At 35.5% G+C, this 19631-nt stretch overlaps 1 protein-coding gene across 1 annotated transcript in view; it reads right to left on the reverse strand.

Annotated features, from left to right (window-relative positions):
* RXFP2 (relaxin family peptide receptor 2) overlaps nucleotides 1–19631 on the reverse strand; it is a 62239-nt gene that overhangs the window by 20761 nt on the left and 21847 nt on the right. Inside the window, 7 exon segments of the mRNA XM_055145953.1 lie at nucleotides 1179–1250; nucleotides 2834–2905; nucleotides 6246–6317; nucleotides 7497–7568; nucleotides 10575–10646; nucleotides 11231–11302; nucleotides 19057–19128. Coding sequence (XP_055001928.1) covers nucleotides 1179–1250; nucleotides 2834–2905; nucleotides 6246–6317; nucleotides 7497–7568; nucleotides 10575–10646; nucleotides 11231–11302; nucleotides 19057–19128 — 504 coding nt within the window.

A 19631-nucleotide genomic window follows, 5' to 3' on the forward strand; every position in this document is an offset into this window, starting at 1 on the left:
AAAGTAAATTATATTGAGTATTCATAAATTATTTTTCAATTGATTCTAATTTTTCACAATTGCTTCTTGATTTTAAACTAGGTATGAAGGATGAAGGAAGAACAACATAAGATATAAATTTCCATTTTAGTTCTCAGAACAGGAAGGGCAGGGTGCACTTCCCTAATTACCAATGCTAGCAATAAAACTAACTTTATTTAGGGAAGATGAATCAAAAAATCTAGAAGAGGACAAGACTTTTCAGAAAATATTCAGAGCACATGTGCAATTTTTTCTGTTTAAATGAGTGTTGTTTTAAACTGACCTTTCTTTTGCTGGTTATTTTCTTGGTTGTAGCTAATGTTTGTTGGTTGTAGCTAATTTATTTCTCATAGTATGTACCTGATAAGACCTTGGGGGGTGGATATGAATTTGTTTTCTGTAGATGGAGTGGAAGAGTCAGAATAGACAGGGGTATTTTTTAAATATACAAATTTAAGGGAATAGTGGTATGGAGTCCATATTTTTAACTTTCAGGGATTTCTAAGGATGTAAATAATGATGAATGAATGGCAAGACAGATGCATTTTAAAACAACTAATCTCCAAAAGCAAACAACCAACAAAAGAAAGATCAGTTTAAAACAATGCTTATTTGAACAGAAAAAATTGCACATGTGCTTTAAATATTTTCTGGTAAGTTTAGTCCTAATTCTAGACTTTTTTATTCATCTTCCCTAAAAGTTGTGACTTCTTGTGACTTCTTCAGGGATAATCAACATCCTCATTCCTTTCTCAGCTATAATTAATTAATATAACTTAAGTTGTTGTTATTCAGCAAGCTTTTTTTGAGACTTTGCTATATTCCAGCTATAGAGATAATGATCCTTGAATTTATGAGCAATGAAACATTCATTTTTCCCGGATGTGCATATACATGAAACCACCCAAACAAAATAGGTAGGAAAATCAAGTAGACCAAATATTAAGACCAAGTAAGATCAAGTAGACCACATTAAGACGTGATCTGGTTTTAATATCTTTTGACTTTAGGAAAATGTAGATTTTCTTATTTGATTTTGAATATTCAGTAGTCTATGGGATTTTGATTGCAACTAGAGGAAAAGAATTTCACTATTTATTTAACGGCATGATCTTGGAAGCAGCAATCCTATTTTCCTAGTAGACAAAGCTACTTACAGTTCTCCTAAATTTTTTAATGAAGAAAATGTCTTCTCTGGAACAAAATCAATTTGATTTCTATGCAGAAACCTGTAAGACATGGCAAGAGTCAGCACTGTTGGTTGTGTCTATTGTAATAACCAGTTTTTTCTGGGAGGTGCCATAGATCTGGATATAATTTAACAAATCTTTAAAGTTTCAATGTGAGGTGTTTCTGGTAAGGAATACAGACAGGAATTTCTTGTGAAGTCCAGCTGCATGTTTTCTCCAGGAAGTGCTATCCTAAGTAAACTGAGGTGCTGAATGTAGTTTATTAAACTGTACTTTGGATTCTAATTATTGTAAAAAGTGTTTCTCTCTCTATATATATGTTACATACATATATATGTTACATATATATATACATATATATACATGCATGGACTGGAGTGATAGCACAGCAGGTAGGGCATTTGCCTTGCATGTGGCTGACCTGGGTTCGATTCCTCCACCCCTCTCGGAGAGCCCGGCAAGCTACCAAGAGTATCCTGCCCGCATGGCAGAGCCTGGCAAGCTACCCATGTGTATTTGATATGCCAAAAATAGTAACAACAAGTCTCACAATGAGATGATACTTGTACCCGCTCGAGCAAATCGATGAGCAATGGGACGGCAGTGCTATAGTGCTATATATATATATATATATATATACACAGTTAATGTAAAATTTAGAACGTATTAATAATTTTTAGTGACAGCTTTGAGAGGAAACGTGAAAGTTACATTTATTAGGAAAAGACATCCAGAAAGAGCAGAACTTATATCAATTCCATAGTAGTCTTTGAGATCATAAACACATTTTAAATTTGGTGGAAGGCAGTAGTTTTATGTTTCTTTTGTGTAGAACAGGAGTTCTACAAGAAAAAATGGCAAAAAAACCCCACCAATGCCTCTTAGAACTTTTAAAAAATGAGACAATGTATATGCAAGTGATCACAAAACTACATGGAGGTTAAAAAAAAAGTTGATACATTCTGTTTATTTTTCCTATGTCTTCTCTCATGGTACATTGGGGCTTAGAAGGTGGGGGAATAAATACTTTGCAAATCTGAAATGTATTTATAAATATGAAAAAGTAGCTAGGTTACTGAAAATGAGCATTTTCAGTAACCTAGCTTTTTCTTTGGTTCTGAAAAAAGAACCAATTTTTCTTTTTCAACCACTTAAAACTACTAAGTGTTTACTTCACATAAAAACTACAATGAAAACAACAGCAAAATTCTTGTGTTTTTAAAATTTGCCAGTAGAATTATGCCAATTAACCAATCCATTTGCCTTCCCACTCTTATCACTGATAGTAGTAATTAACTGTTGCGTAGCTGACCATGTCCACATACATGATCTCATTTTCTTATTGATCATGGGATTAAATGCAAATGCAGTTGAATAGATGCACAGAAATCATGCCTGCCCTCCAAAACAGGAGCAGCAGGAGATCAAAAAGTGGGCAGCCAGATGTAAGGGTTGGTCTGCCAGCAAAAATTAGTCAATCTCCGTGTGTATTTTTCTAGGACTGCCGTTTCAGACCAAACCTGCAAACAAAATACTCCTTTAAAATTTCTTGTCAGTGTTTCCTCTTGTCTTCCACATCAGTTGGTTTCACCCTCATTTACTAATGTTCATGATATACTTACAGCACTGTGAGTGAATTACACGACAGAAAGGTAGAATTTGTAAGATATTTTATGCTGTTGCCTTCCAAATCCCTAAAAGACATGAGGAAAAACATTTAAAAAAATTGTTCTAGCACAAAGCCTTGGGGTACTTTTTACTGAAGAACAATTCTGGACTTTTTAAAATTTTGATTTATTTTTACTTTATTTCAAATTTTATACTTCTCTCCCTATTACTAAAGGGTTGATATTGTTAACTATGCTTTTCTCTTTTTCAAATTAATGTTAAAACAATTAAATTGAGGGAAAAGGCAGTCCAATAGTTAGTATCTATCTGTGCTGGGTATTGTACTATTAATTATAATATTGCTACTATTAGTAGTTATTGTCATTTATTGGCCTTTTATAATATCAGCTGCCGTCTTAAATGTATGCAAGGTGGCATTATCACCCTTTACTTAAACATAGAGGTTCTGAGACTCTTGAAAATTTGTTTATCTTTTGACTACATAAGTGGTAGATTGATCTTCTAAACCAGAGCTGCCTGAATCTGAAATGTAGACATTCACCATGGCATATTTTGACATACTTCTTAAAGTCAGGTAGTTTGATCTGCATTTAAGTGAATGAAGAAGTCAGATTGAAGTTATCTTGCATGTACTGAATGGCAGAGTCAGAATTTGTATCTGGATCTGAGTGTTCTTTCTACCAGGCCTCAGTCCTGCTATTGAGAGTAACTGGCACTGGACCTCAGCATCACCTGGACAAGTATTAGGATGAAGATTCTTAGACTCTACCGAGAAGGAATCAGAAACTTTTGGACTGAGATCTTGTTTGTTATGCACATGGACGCTTTTAAATTACTGTTGGAGATTACATTCTGGCAGGTAATTTCTCACAGCAGTGACATCCTTTATACGGAGGGATCACCCTCAAGAACACTCTGACATTAATATTTCCAGCTGTGTCAACAATTGAGAAAGAGTGGATTTATTGCCAAGTTTCCTAAGTTCTCTTTGTAGTCAACTTCCTGTTATCTTTTCCATACATGACGATATCTGTTTGACTGCCTCTGAACTATTCTTGCATTCACATCACAATATCCCCTATTCCTCTGTCATTCCCTTTCAAATCCTTGTCAAAATCAATCTTGGAGGTGTTGTCAAAACATGCTATATTTTTACACTTACATTATTATGATTAAAAGTAAATACTATTCTCTTGAAAGTCCACTCAGTGTTGAATAGAATGATAAAAGTGTTTTTACATTTTGCAGATATAATTATTTGAAGCCATGAATACCAGGACTACTTAAAAGCAAAACCATCGGTCAGGGCAGGTGTTCTGCTTTTAATCTGGAACAAATTGGGTCTGAGTTCTCAGCTCTCTGTCCTCTTAATGATGTTTTCTCATTAGTGTGCAAGAAATCTTGCTAACTTTATGTTTACATTCCACCCCCTCCTCGTGTGTGTGTGTGTGTGTGTGTGTGTGTGTGTGTGTGTGTGTGTGTGTGTGTGTGTGTGTGTGTGTAGAGTGAAAAGAAGTACTTAAGGAACCTGACTGATTCTGGATCTCTTTCTGGTTGCTGATGCACATTTGGGGAGTACAGGCCAGGCCAATTCTTCTGCCATCTTTTCTCTTTCCTGTCTATCTTCCATTGTGTAGATGTACTTATTTAATGATTTTTCTTAGCTTTCTAATGGACTTGGACTGTTATTTATATTGTTACAATAATTAATTTTCTCTCCCTTCCCTTTCCCTGGGTTGCTGCTGTTGCAACAAGAGGCATGTGTTAACAAAGGTGGGAAACCTAATTGTGGTTCTTGTACACATTTTTGGTTGCGATGTTCACTGGGGCTTGCTCACTTGGTTGCAGGGCTTGTACTCTTTACTTGCAGTGCTTGCTGGGTGGAGCTGCAGTGCTCTACACACCCAGTTGTGGTGCTGGGGATCCCAAACAGCAGTGCTGCATCATGGGATCACACTCGGCAGGAAAGACGGTGGTGGGGATCAAACTAATGACCTCACATCTGCAAAACAGGTTTTCCACCATTTGAGCCATCCCCAAGAGCCCCACATCTATTTTCATTAACAGTGGCAAACTTAGATGAGACGTTTATTGCCTTAAGCCTTTTTGATAGTTGATATATCACTAATTTTTTAAGTCAGTAATAAGCACAAGGCCATATATTATAGTGTTGTAACAAATAATTCTGAAATTAGATCCTAAAGGACAAAAAAAAAACCTAGTCACTAATATTTGGTCACCTTACAGGAATTGAGTCTTGTAACTTGACAATGAGAAGCATTCTAGAGTTCAAGAGGAAGGTATAATCAGCATTTTCCTAGGGAAGGAAATTGCTGCTTGTTAAGATATTGCCTCTGTATGACAATGAGAAGATGAAGATGATAATAGTAGATGGTGTGATATAACCACAGAGTAACTTAAATGAATGTTTAGGATGGGAATTGATTAAAGGTTAACAAGAGAAAGAAATTTGGCATGCTTATTTAGTAATAGTCTGCTAAGCGTTTATTACTTATGCTGTATTTTTGCTAATACTGGGGTCTTATCAAACCCAAATAGTTTTCTATTTCCATGGAAAATACAGAATGGTAGGATTGGGTCAAACAAGTAAACCAAAGATGCTCTGGTAATAGTGACATGAAGCAGGGTTACAGATGAGAAAATGGATGGCATGGTAGAGGTGTGCTCATGCTGTGCCTGGGGCAGAGAAGTAGCAATCGAAACTGGTTGCTGTATCATGAATGGTTTCTTGAAGGTGATACTTAAGCTGAATTTTGAAGGAAATGTTAGAGTTAGTTAAAAGAATAAAGGAGCAAGGCTTTTTAAAATAAAATGACAGCATATGCCCAGAGAACTAACAGTGGTGCCTCTAGAATAGTAGGTGATATCAGATCTTGTGGGGCCCTGGAAGATCCAGAGAAGAGATAATAATCTCAGATGCAACTGGGTGGGAAGTAAGTAGTCTCAGGTATAACTTGAGGGTAAGAAGTTTTGGATATAATTGTGGGGGAAGTTTTGTTTGTTTGTTTAAAGAAGATAGATTTTTGGGTGAGAATGCTGAGTTTTTTTTTTTTTTAAAGAACACAGTAGACTAAATAAATTAAGGAACCAAATAATGAAGGCACTTGTGAATAAATGAGAAAAAAGAGCATAAAATGAGCGAAAAAAGAGAGTACATAGAAGAAGAAACATAAAAAGCTATCTCAGGTGCTGAAGGGAGGAATTTGAGTTTTACCTTCACAGCTGTGGGAATTCTCATACGATGCTTAACTTGGAAAGGAACACAATCAGATTTTGGTTTTGTAAAGATCATAGATAAACTTTAAAAAATGTAATCTTAAATTAATTTCATATTAATTTTCTTAAGGTGGATAAATTAAAAATTGATATTAAATGCATACTCACATCCAATTGAGTTGAGGCATTTGGGCACACATCTGATTGGGAAGGGATTCTAAGTAGTTATTAACCATAGACCTAATAGAAAGAGGATATTAATTAGAATTACATGCTATTTGGAGAACAGTATTTTTATTATTTCTATAAATTGGATAGTTGCATGCTAAAATTGCATAATGAAGAATATGAACATAACTATCTTTTAAATATAGTCTCTAAATATGTGTATGGCATGGATATAAACAAATGCTACAGAAACAATGAATGAATATGATATATAATCTTGGAATAAATATACAGCTTAGTTTCATGAGAGGAAATAAAGCATATATTTGGTAATAATTTTGACATTAAAGGTAATTTTCTTTGTAAACTTCACATTTTCAATAGCTTCTAATACTAAGTACTCAAAGTTTTTTTAAGGGAAACATTAATCATTTACAGTATTAATGGGGCACATTGAATTGAGTTAAATCTAAGAAGTGACAGTATGAGATCTGGGTACTGAAAACAACTCATAAGCATGTTTAATGCATGATTAATTTATGATGTTATAGTCACTTTTGGCAAATAGAAAAATAATGATGTTATATCATCAACTACTAAGAAACATAATAATCCCCTGCTGATAAATCATTTCAGTATATTAATAAACAGAGTAATGTAATTATGAAAATAGCTGCTGGTAAGACAAAGTTTTTGAAATTTTCAGTGACTCTTGCTGGAAAAATTTTTCCTTGTTAAAATGTAATTGGAACTGAACTCTTGAAGACAGATAACAGGTTTAAAAGTAGTTAGAGATAAAAATGAATACCATCTTTGGTCAACCACAATAAATAAAAACATGACTTAGGGCTAACAAGAATTAAAGGAAACCTAAAATAAATTAGCTGATGTACCATGAACCATGATCAGGAAGCATCGTCATTAATTCCAGTTAAAAGTATAGGAAAACTTTTGGCTTAGTAGAAATTATAGTAGATTTTTTAATTAGTAGTTTTTAAAAGAAATTTTAGTAGTTTGTTAGTTGCTAAATTATTTTAATTTTCTTTTCTGGGTTTCTGTGCCATATCCTGTCATGCTCAGGGCTTACTCCTGGCTTGATGGTCAGGCATTATTACTCTTGGTGGTACTAGGAATCAATCCAGTGTTGGCCCTATGTAAGACTTCTGTGTTTTATAAATTCCTTTCTTAAGCTAGAGTAAGATATCATTACATTTTGGAGATAGTTGCATTGAAAGGTATGTGAATACTTACAGAAAAAACAAAGACTTTAATCCAGTAAATAACTGCTGTGAAATTATGGTGATTGGGTTGTCATCTAGAATTCTGAGAAAAAAAAAATCACAAGTATTTCCAATGTTAGAAGATACTTGTGAAATAAAACTTGAGAAAAATATAAGGCCCATAATAATTCCCACCACATTCATGTATATCCATGCTACTCTCCTAACTGATATTCTCTCATTTGGCTATGAACTCTCTTCCCTGAGAGACCTTCCTCCACCCTGGGACTGAAGTCTCTTACCTTCAACCACCGTCTCAGATCATGTCAAGTCCCTATCCTGATTGTCTTTTCTTGTTGCATCTATCTCCCACTGGGCTGAAAAGCACAGTGTATTCTTCATCTCTGGATCCCTGGGTCCAGTACAAGTGTCTCTTATCTAGTGGGCAAATGTAAGCTCCACAAATGCTTTAACCTAGATGTTGACTGAGTGAAAAATGAATGAAAAGATTTCTTAGAAATTCACAAAGTGTTTCTTTGATCTCCCCATGTTTAGATGCTATATTCAATAAGATCTCTATATATAATCTCTTGAGGAGCTTTGCGGGTGAAAGGGTAAAAATATATATTTAAATTACTATGCATTTTTTACCCATGTGTGTGATATTTTCCTAGGAAAAAAGGCTCTGGGGAAGTATGCCTGCTTTTATCTTGTTGCCTTTAAAGCAGGGTACCATTTTCTTTTATTCTTAGAGTTGTGTGAAAGTGGGAATAGAAGAGAGAATTTACACTGAGCACCTAGTGAATGTCAGAAACTCTGCATGTGGTACTTTACGTAGGTGATGTGATTTAATTCTCATAGCACTCCTCTTAAGATATAATTGTGGTTATATATACAGGCAAAAAGATGCAGAAAAAGATGCTTATGAAAGTTTCCTGGATCATTAAGCATGAGGCAGTGACCTGTGCACTCTCTGGATGAATTTGAATTCTTGGCTTTTTCCACTTGACCAGAGAAAACTAAAGGAAATGGGTTAACTGGAGAGTCTCCTGCCTTCTATTTGTCCATTAAAAAATGAAATATTAAGAGATCATGATTGACTAGTTAATCATGATTGAATTTTGGACTTATAATGTTTCAACACCAATCCCACCATCAGTATCTACTTCCGTCCACCAAATGTTGCCAGGTTCCCTCCCACCCCCCACCTGCCTTTTTGACAGGAGAATTTTAATGAATCAATTTATATTTATTTATTTTGGATATTTGGGCCACACCCAGCAGTGCTTGGGGCTTACTCCTAGCTAGCTCTGAGTTCAGGGATCATTCCTGGAGTGGCTCTGGGCACCATATGGAATGTCAGGGATAGAATCTGGGTTGCCATGCACGGCAAGCACCAGTATACACTGTACTACCACTCTGGCCCAACAGGCATATTTTATAATTTGATATTGTGTTTGGATTTCATGCTTCCAGTATTGTTGACTCCTAGTGAGCCTTAGGCTTATACCACACCTCCCTGACCTCTACCCCTGTTACCTCCCATACATCTCATCTCTTACTCCCCTTAGTCTAGTTTCTCCCATGTCTTTCACACTTATATGATCTAGGGTCAAGGGTAATATGGATATCTCTCTTTTGATATCATGCAAGAACCTCTGATAAGAGAATTTTGGGGGTGAAGCTGGTTGTTGATCTCGCAAAATGATCAAAAACCAACACCAAATTTTCAGACCTTTCTCTTAAAATCTAAAAGTTCCCTGACTTGCTTACTTTCTAGGTCAGTGGTTTTTAACAGTGGTGAATTTCATCCCTCTCCCTTCAACCCTACCGAGTCACACCTGGAGGCATCTTGGGTTATTACATATTTGGGGGCAATTGCCATTGGCATCTGTTGGAGATAGAGATCACAGATCTAGGCTAAGCATCCTAAAATTCACAGGGCATTTGTGTTCCCATCACAGAATTATCTGCGCTAAAATGCCAATTGTGCTGAGATAGAGAAAGTCTAGTGTCTGTGAACATGAATGGATGTTAAGCCTTAGCAAGCTAAACACTGGTTTCAAAAAGATATCTGATCCCCGTCCGCTTGGGGTCCTGGCTGTCAGACCCACATTCTGCCCTCAGGTGCCATCTCAGTGCATCAACAGACTTGATTCAGAGACACAGCAGTGAATCCCAGAAAACAGCAGCTTGCTGGAGATCTCTCCAGAACCCATATCAAGCCAATTCCACCAGGGTAACTCAGATGGAGTGGATATGCCTTCTCCACCCACTCCAGATGAAACCCTGATGCCCACAAGCTTCCAGAAGCAAAACCCGGGTATGTGGGTTCCAGGACTAAGAATCCAAGGCCACATGGTACAGTGGAGATGGACCATCCCTCCCCGTGTCCCCACCTGTTTGGGGTCCTGGCTGTCATGCCCACCATCTGCCTCTGGACATCATCTCAGCACATCAATGGCCTTGATCCAGAGTCTCCCAAATCTTGGGTTTGGGAGACCCAAACCCAATCTCAATATGGGTTAGCTCCCTACAGAAATGTGTCTGGACTCCAGCCATTTACAATTTAGAATTCCAGAAGTGCACAGCCACAAAATAATAAACAATAGAAAATAAATTATCTAGCATCTGCCCCTGACATGCAGGCATGAATGGTGATTGGAAAATTCGAGCAAACCATAATGCCCAAAAGTAGAGAGAGAATATGGGGGAAATTGTCTGCCATAGAGGTAGGAGGAGGGTTAGGATGGAGGAGGGGGATATTGGGGGATACTGGTGGTGGAAAATGTGCACTGATGGAGGGATATTCTATCATTGTATGACTGAAACTCAAACATGAAAGCTTTGTAACTGTATCTCGCGGTGATTCAATAATAATAATGATCATAAAAAAGACATCTGAAACATTTGGCACAAATCATTTTTTCACACAAATACCATTTGACATGTCATTATTAGAGTTCATCAGATACAGTGCACCTATCATGTGTTACCCAGAAAAAAATAAGTAAAATAAACATGATATGTGGGTAGCTAGAAAACATGAAAACTAATGATTATCATTGACTATGATTCTTTGGGGGCCAAGAAATGTTAAAGTACTTACAGCCAAATTAAATGATGCAAGTCTTGGAATACACCAGGTGTGAGAGTTGTGATGCAGTTGTGGTTGAGATATCTGTTGATAGCATTGGTAAACTTATTAGACAAATTTAGTATTCAGAATTTATCACATGGAATATGAACTGATGGTCATTATTGAGAAATATGAACATAAATATTTGAAAATATTTTACTCATGAGAAGAGGAGGAGAAAAACTAAAGCACACCCAGACCGCAACATCAGAGTGTGAAATATCAAGACCAGAGACCAGATCCAAAATATATTAGGATGTTACTTTATTTTAGAGTACAGACATAAACAAAAATATTGACTATTTTTACATGTATCCCTATTGGCTACATACATCTCTAAATAGACTAATTTTTATTGAAGTATACAAGTACTTTAGCAAAGGTTAGAAAAATTGAAAAAAAATATGTAAAAGATCCAAACTAGAGAAGATAAAAATCAAGAAGAACTTTTACATCTCTCTTCTTGTAATGCAATGAATTTTTAAAACAATTTTCAGTGCAATAACTAAGTTCTTTGGTAAACTATTTAGCTACAACACATACAAGTATTTAAAAAACTACTATTGTACTTTTCAAATAGTTACTTGAAATTGTACAAATAATAAAATTATAAAGAAGTTACTCACAATATTTGCAGGTTGTGTAATCCAAAAAATGCTTTCCTGGATATGTGTCTAATACAATTATGTTGAAGAAATCTGATAGGAATAAGATAGAAGAGTCATATAATAAGAGTTCATGGTTTTCATTAGGTTACTGAATATGAGCTCCAATTTCTTCATGAAAAGAAGCTTGATAAGCTAGCTTATATATTCTCAAGTCCCTTTTTCTTATTGAGAGATAAAATCTGCCAGTGAGAGATGATGGTGAACCTAGCAAATGGACTCTGATCCCACAGCACCTACGCAATGACATTCTAATTTATCAACTCAACTGTGTGATGTGTTTGAGGAGGGATCTACTTTTGTTTCTGCAGACTTGGCACTATGGCTGCCTTCCTGTGCTAAAGGACAGGAGTTGTTCACCAGGCAAGACTCTCATCTCTCTTGCTGCTAAGTGTTCTTACTTGTTCAGCAAAGTTCCACCGTTCACTTATCATTTCTCTTTCTCCTATTCCCATAAAGAGGGAGAGGTCAGGTCTTATTGTTTTCTATTTCAAGGCGTAGAATGACCAGCATAAAGCAAGTTAATGAGTTGTTCCAGGTCACAAATGGCATCAGTGGCTGAACAGGGACTGAACAGCACTTTCAGCTCACAGGTTCATAATTTACTTAACTTTAAAATCAACTTAGCGGTAAAGCATTGATGAAATAAGACCACTGTTGGGAATATTAAAGTAAATAATTTCCATTCCTATACTAATTATCCAAAGGTTGGCTAGCCCTGAATTTATATGACTGAAAAAGCTTTAAGCAGGAAATAGCCTTACTAATAATAGTGATAATGACTTAGTCTGTTGAATGTTTTCCAAATCTCTTGTTTTGACTTGCTTTGGTTTCTAAAATATTATACAGTACTTTAATAGTCCTTATACTTCACTGCAAAACTATTGGTAGGACATATGCTTGTTTGGCATCTGTCATTCTCTGAATTTTATTATACCATAATTATTCCTTTGAGAGCTTCCCAGTCTTGGGGCATAAATGTGTTCCAAGATATTGACACCCCCAATCCTCAAAATTGGCAGGTCAGCTTCTAGTTAGCATAAAAGCCACTGTTTATCCAAAATACTAAACAAATATCTTAATTTTCTCAGTATAACACTACCTTTAAGAAGTTGGATGTTATCGAGAACATCTATGAGATAGTGAGATATAAAGCATCAATTTTAGTTCTACAGATGAAACTTGAAATCCAGTGACCTCATGCCTCCCTGCCCCACCCCCCGTCTGTGAAGAGATACCTGACATTGCAGCAAAAATTATTTCAGATAAAAACTCTCCTATCAATAGAATGAACTCATAGCAATCAATATTTGTTTTTAGCCTTTTTGGAGCCCTTAAAGTGGTGTTGAAAAGTAATTTGACTATTCTGTTACAATAGAATATGAAAATAGAAAAGAACATAATGCTATACCATAGGTATGTAACAGTTTTTCTCAAATATAAAATTTAACACTTAACCAGTGCTGTTTATACTTTATTCCAGGTAATCCAAAATTGAAATACACATTAAGGACAGGGTGATAGTACAGCAGGTAGGGCACTTGCCTTGCACATAGCCAGCCTGGTTTTGAAACCAGGCACCCTTGTGATTTCCCTGAGCACTTCCAGGAGTGACCCCTGAGGGCAGAGCTGGTGTGTCCCTGAGCACTATCTGGTGTGTTCTCATAATCAAATCAAAACAAAACAAAAAAGTGCGATGCACGGCACAATTGCCAACATGTTGTTACTTCTTAAAGAGGATTGGTACAACCATGAACTGTGAGTTAAAGTTCTGCTTAGAACTGCATAAGTCCTATAAATGTGTGCAACCTATCTACCTTTATTGGTGTGAGTTAAGACTCAAGATCCATAAATGACAAAAAGCCTCTAGCTTTCCAATTAATCATCTTGCTAGCGTTCCGTAGAAAACCAGAGTCTCAAACTCCTCATTTCAGACCTCAGCTGCTAAATTTTAACTTGCTTCTCCAGTATCCATTTCCTTGTTTGCAGAATAGTGGCATGAGAGGGGAATTTTGAAGCATGACAATTTGGCAAGTGGTGTCCTCTCTTTACTCAGGTTTAGGATGTAAGTTCATTTAATAGACTTCACTTTGAATGGCTCTTCTAAGAATAACTTACTGGTTCATGAATTCCTGCTGTTTTAGCTGTCAGGATTTTTCAAGCAGAAACACCAGGAATTTATGTACCTGAAACTAAATCAAATGAATGCTTTAATGACATGCATTTTATAGGCTATTTTTTAATGCAACATTTTGTATTCATGAGCCAAACCGACTTTTGAATTGCATTTTGTTGCCAATGATTGCGTTGAACAAGAATCCAGTTTTAAAAGGAATTCCTAATTTATATACGGATTCTGTTACATTGTGGAGGAGAATTGCTGTTGGTTTCCATGGTAGCAGTGATAAAGTGTTATAGTGAATCTCATAAATTTTATTTTATTTCTCTGAAAGGTCATTTTAAATTGCTTCCACATCCAAACTGTTAAGAATGTCTTGATATTTTAAAAATTAATACAATGAAAACACTTATCATTAAAACTAAAATAAAAGTATTCAGATTAGTCAAGTATTTGTTCTATTTATCAAATCAATTTTATTTTGATTTAGAAATTTCTTTTTCTGGATATCTAGGTGACCTCAACTCCACAGTCAATATTTAGAGCATCTCTAACCAGAGTAACTTTACTCACATGCTGAAATTCAGTGATCTTTTGGAAATGTTCCTATACAACCTAAAACTGCACATCAACTTTGTTAGCTTAATATAATCTTGTAGGATGACATAGCCTCAGGTAGTTTAGGCTTATTGGGTTACTCCCATCACAGTGCTCCCATTCCTCTGTGTTTGTAACTTCTTTCTTTGTGTTCTGTTGACTTGTAATATTGTTTTTCTCTTCTCCTTGAGTCCTTTGCATAGTTTATTCAGAGCCATGTCCTTTTGTATGGGCACAAGAAGACTGTAGCAAATGCTATGCTTTTGTAACCTGGCCAAAGTGCCTAATGCTTAACTATAAGTTAAGAGCTTGGTCATGGACAAATGCTGTTATGATCCAAAACGTAATAACTAGATTCGGACCCTGCTAGGTTTAGGAATGATTAATCTGGCCTGAGTGCTGCAGTCAGAGTCTGTGGCAAGATGTTCCCAGGAGAGCTGCCCTATAAGCCTCAATGTATCTCTTACCGTGTCCATACAAGAATAACTAGTATTAAGATGTTGATGGAATTTTTGGACTGAGGAAAGGAGAAAAACACCTTAAGAGGTATTTTGCCTGCTGGCAGTCAGGAAGGGCTTTGGAATACCCCTAGGTGGGGTTTCCTTTGAACCTGGTGGCCCTCAGGAAGGGCTTTCTTATGTTGATTTTGCTACCAGACTATGTAGCCTAGAGGGCGAGGTGGAGAGAGAGAAGTAGGGGCAGAATCCAGAGAGAGGAGGAGAATTCAGAGAGTAGGATGGAGGAATGAGGGGCTAGGAGAGACAGAAGGAGACGGGATTGAAGAGGAGCAGTGGGAGACTAGAATGGGGGGCTCAGAGAGACTGGAACAGGCACGTGGAGAGAATGGAATAAATGGCAACTGATCAATCAACCAGGTTGGCCCTCGTTTCCTCTTTCGTCTGCCCCATGGCCCCAGGCCGCTCCAGCTGGGTGAGCTGCCCAGGACCGACCCCTCGAACCCAAGAGGTTTTTTACATAATCTAAAGTATATATTTGTGTCTTCCTCCACCACTTCTCAAATAGAAGAAAACCAAGATCTTTTGGGTTTTTTTGTATTAACATTTTTCTGGGTTTTTTTTGTATTAACATTTAAAGGCTGCATGGTCATAATTTGGGCTGGAACGACAGCACAGCAGGTAGGGCCTTTGCCTTGCATGCAACTGACATGGGTTCAATTCCTCCGTCTCTCTCAGAGAGTCTAGCAAGCTACCGAGAGTATCCCGCCCACACGGCAGAGTCTGGCAAGCTACCCATGGCATATTCGATATACCAAAAGCAATAACAACAAGTCTCACAATAGAAACATTACTGGTGCCCGCTCTTGAGCAAATCGATGAGCAAGGGGATGACAGTGATACAGTGATGGTCATCACATAATGACCTCTGTATCATGTGGTATATTATGTCATGGAGTAGAAATTTAGACAACTACTCTGATCACCAACTTCTCTGTATCCTTTGAACGTTTCTGCTTATGTTTCTTTATTTTTCCTCCTAAAAATGTACCTCATCTTCTCTTTACCCCTTCCTGAATGTTAGTTCTTTATATTATTACTTAACAAGTTCTTTCTGATTTTTATCTAATTCTTACCATACATGTTTTGTCATATGCTACAATCGGGGGAGTTTGTGGTGGTGGTAGTACTAGATATTGTGAGAAGACCTAATGACCTACACAACTCAAGAGAGAGAATATAGTGACCAATGAGTGGTTTCTTTCAAATTCAAGGATGAATTTGAGAGGTTCACAAAAATTGAACTGTAACTGAAAGAATGACCCAAGTCATGTTAAAAGATCAGACAGGGACAATACTATCAAGAACTGGGATGAATTTTTACTTGTATTTGGGGAAAAAAATGTTGAGAAAATCCCCAAGTCTGCTGCTGGTGTTCTTTTATATTACTATAAAATAATGAAAAGAAATAATCACTCATTTTTCAGTCCCTACTGGGTCTTATGAGCCATAGAAAACAATATAAGAACTGATACAAATAGAAATTATATAAGATAGTAGCAGATAAAATTCCAGATGATAGAATATGTCAGTCCAAGTTAGTTAAGGTCTTATTGAATTTCTCCTAGAAATTCAGAAACATTAAAAATTAGAATGAATCAAAATCAATTACTAAATAATTTGAAGAAAGCTGCTGAAAAACTTAAGATGGCAAATATAGTTCTGATTTTTGAAAAATAGAAGATATAGATTCCCAAACTATACTTGAGAAATTTTGATGTTGGCATTGGGTGAGATCAAAGAGCATCAAAGAGCAGTATCACAAAATACTGCTCTGTCAGTTACTCAGAGAGAAAATAAACACTGCAGATTATAAAAAATAGGGCATAGAAAACCTAATTTTCTTCTTTCATAGAAAAATTGGAAAAAGACATGTAGTTGACATTGTTTATATGTTTACTTAACATGAACATGTGTTCCTACAGTGTTTCTATGGAAAAATACTGAATGAAATATATTGTCTGAAAGATGATGATAAAGGATTCTGGAAAGATCGTTTGACAATATCTTCTTCAATAATTTCCTCCATGATTGGAGGAAAGAGATTTACCTTATTTTCAGATAGTATAATATTTCAAGGAATGATAAACATTGGGTCACCCAACAGAATCTAGTAAAAATATCTGAATCCAGGATGAATCTGAGCAAGAATAAATTTGAATACCCACAACTTCTCAAATACTAAACATAAAAGTACAGGATATAGAATTCGGTCACTTAGTAGTAATGTATTTGCCACAGGGTTAGAGTTAGAGGTACTATTAGTAGGAGTTAAGTTTTGGAAGAAGGCATCAAAAGAGCAGATCTAGCTTTAATGCAATCAGAAATCAGAAAGAAAAGGTTTCTAATTTCATCTTGTTCTGCTCTGACCATGTAACAGTGTTTAACCTTCTACACAAGGAAATGTAGGTGAACATATGCAGGTTAATGTGACCAGAATGATGAATAGATTTGAAAAATGGACGTTTTGGGGAAAAATTTAAAATCCAGGTGCTTCAGAAAGAGACTTATGTTGCAGGAAAGATAGTAACAGCAAATTTTAAATATTGGAAGAGTTATGAGGAGACCAAATTGAATGTAATAATAAAGATCAAGTTCCCAGAATAGATTATCTGAGTAGTCTAATTCTACTTGTTAGATCCTCTAGCAATTCCTCACCTCCACAAAAACTGAGCTTCTTCAAATTAAGGTATCAAAGAAAAAGAACAGAATTCTACATGGAGGGTGGGAAGAGAGTTGTATATGGACATAAAATTCACATAGATGCTAAAATTAATTCTTTTACCTAAGGTTTTTAATTGTCAAATTAAAACTACTTTGGGAATCATAATCTATTGAAACTAAATCTAGTCCTTCCAGTAACTGGAAGTCTTATTGGCAAGTCACTTAATTGTTGCAGACTATCATTTCCTTGTGAGGTCATAATGCAAGACCTAACTAGAAATCCGTAAAATGTCTATGACTGTAGGTGATAGGATTTAAATAACTGTTCTGAAACTCGAATCATTTTCTTTCTGCTACTGCCATCTCATCTGTCCTCCCTTGAGCATTATTCAGGAAGTATATGGACAATATTGATTTATAGGAAGAAAGTTATAGTTCTAAGAATTTCCAATAGAATTAGAAGCTGTTTAGTTAGAATTTCCTTTAGAAGGAAGCTGGAGACTGAAGCTTCAATGTGACAATGACACTACGACATGTTTTAGGGTAGAGCAGTGATCCCAACTGCAGATAAAATTTAGTGGTTATTATTAATGGGCATGATTCCCAACCTTATTTATCTACACAAAGATTCAGCTACATTAATGGACTTCCTTTTGTGACTTTCTCTGTTCCATGAGGACATCTATATCTAAGTTCATGAACAGTGCAGAATTGTTGATGGCAATTCAGACCAAATGTAGTTTTTCAGTATCAGCAAAAGATAACATTATTATTACAATAACTGAATTGAAGCATTTTTACATTTCTAGAATCATTCTCTTTTGTGATATTCTTTTGAAGTATTCAAACAAAGGCTGATTATACTGTGAATGGGGTCTTATATAATAACCTTGATCAATTTTAAATTGTGTCATTTTCACCTTGGCTAGTATGGAAACTGATATCTCTATTATCACAGGGACTGGACTTAGAGAACTAATACAAGTAGTCATATTTATAATATTTATAAGATACTGACAATTTTCAATGTCTTTAAATAGAAGATAAGTCATTTTACTAATAGAATTCTACCTGTACCCTATGTAAGGTAATATATCAAATACTTTAGTGTGAATAACCTGGGAAGTTAATGTAAGTATCATAAGGTTGCTTGTTGATCAGGGAATCAAAGCAAAGGTAACTCCATATTGATATTAACAACATCAGAAAATAGCCCATGTAAGTTGTGGTGGAGATAGGCAATTCATCCCCGGCTCTTAATTGAGACTATGTAGGGGCTATATTTCCCCAGCCTGGTTTTCTTTCCTGGAGGATGCTAAAAGCAGCTTGACACTTGGTTTTGCACTATTATTTCTTATGCATATCTTATGTGTTAATACTTTATTTCCTCTGATACTATATATATATATTTCCTCACTATTATCAATAATCTTGCTAAGATTACATCTTTGACCCTATTACCTTCTGGAGCAGTGTTATCCTGGAATTACATGCTTTAAATCATGTATCATTCTTAGCTATTTAAATTCTTGTTAATGCCTGTCTTATCGATTTATCTTCTTGTCCATATCTTCCAAGTGAAAATATACATCCAGTACATCTGGATTTACAATGTCATGTTTCAAATGATTTTGAGTAAAAACATGGAACTATGTATTTTCTTACTGAGGTATATGAACTCAATCCAATTTAATTCTATAAACTGGTTCACACTCAGTTTAATTAGATACATTATGAAATGAAAAAAAAATTTCTCAGTGCTTGATTTTAATTTTAATTACATTGAAAAAAAATAATAAAATTAATCAACTTGTACTCATTTTTATAAAAACAGAAAGCTCTTAAAACACCTTAAGAATTTTCTGATAAAAACTCTATAAATAGCTACTTACAGCTTTTTAAGTTCTGCATACTTGATGAAAACTTTATCTGGAAGACTGTGAATTTTATTTTTCTTAAGAGACCTAAAATAACATGTAAAACATACTTTACTATAGATTTTATGATCCACCAAACTCTTACCCAGAATGTACACACTTAAAAGAGAATATTTGATGATTATTTATATAAATATGCTATGAAAATAACTGTAGAACTGAGAGCTTTCTCATATGAAAATGAAAATTGATAGAATAAAATTAAAATAGTTTGTAAGTATATGACAAATGTAGCCAGTTTGTATAATAGATTCGAATGTTGATGATGTCCACTGATTTAATATTAAAAAGTATCTCTGGATATCTAACAAAATACAACAAAAAGATAAAGCAACAAAAACTTAAGTAACTCATGCACACCCCAATTATAACAAGACTATAAATTTTTGACACTCAAAATATTTATGAAAACTACAGCAAAACTTTCATAATCATGGCACAGGGAGTTTCACAGATCATTTATACTTCGGTAGTCTTGGACAAATCATAATTCTGAAAGTGAGGCAGGGTAACTGAGTGTTATTCCTTTT

Source organism: Sorex araneus, chromosome 1 (genome assembly GCF_027595985.1).
Source record: "Sorex araneus isolate mSorAra2 chromosome 1, mSorAra2.pri, whole genome shotgun sequence".
Lineage (NCBI taxonomy): Eukaryota > Metazoa > Chordata > Mammalia > Eulipotyphla > Soricidae > Sorex > Sorex araneus.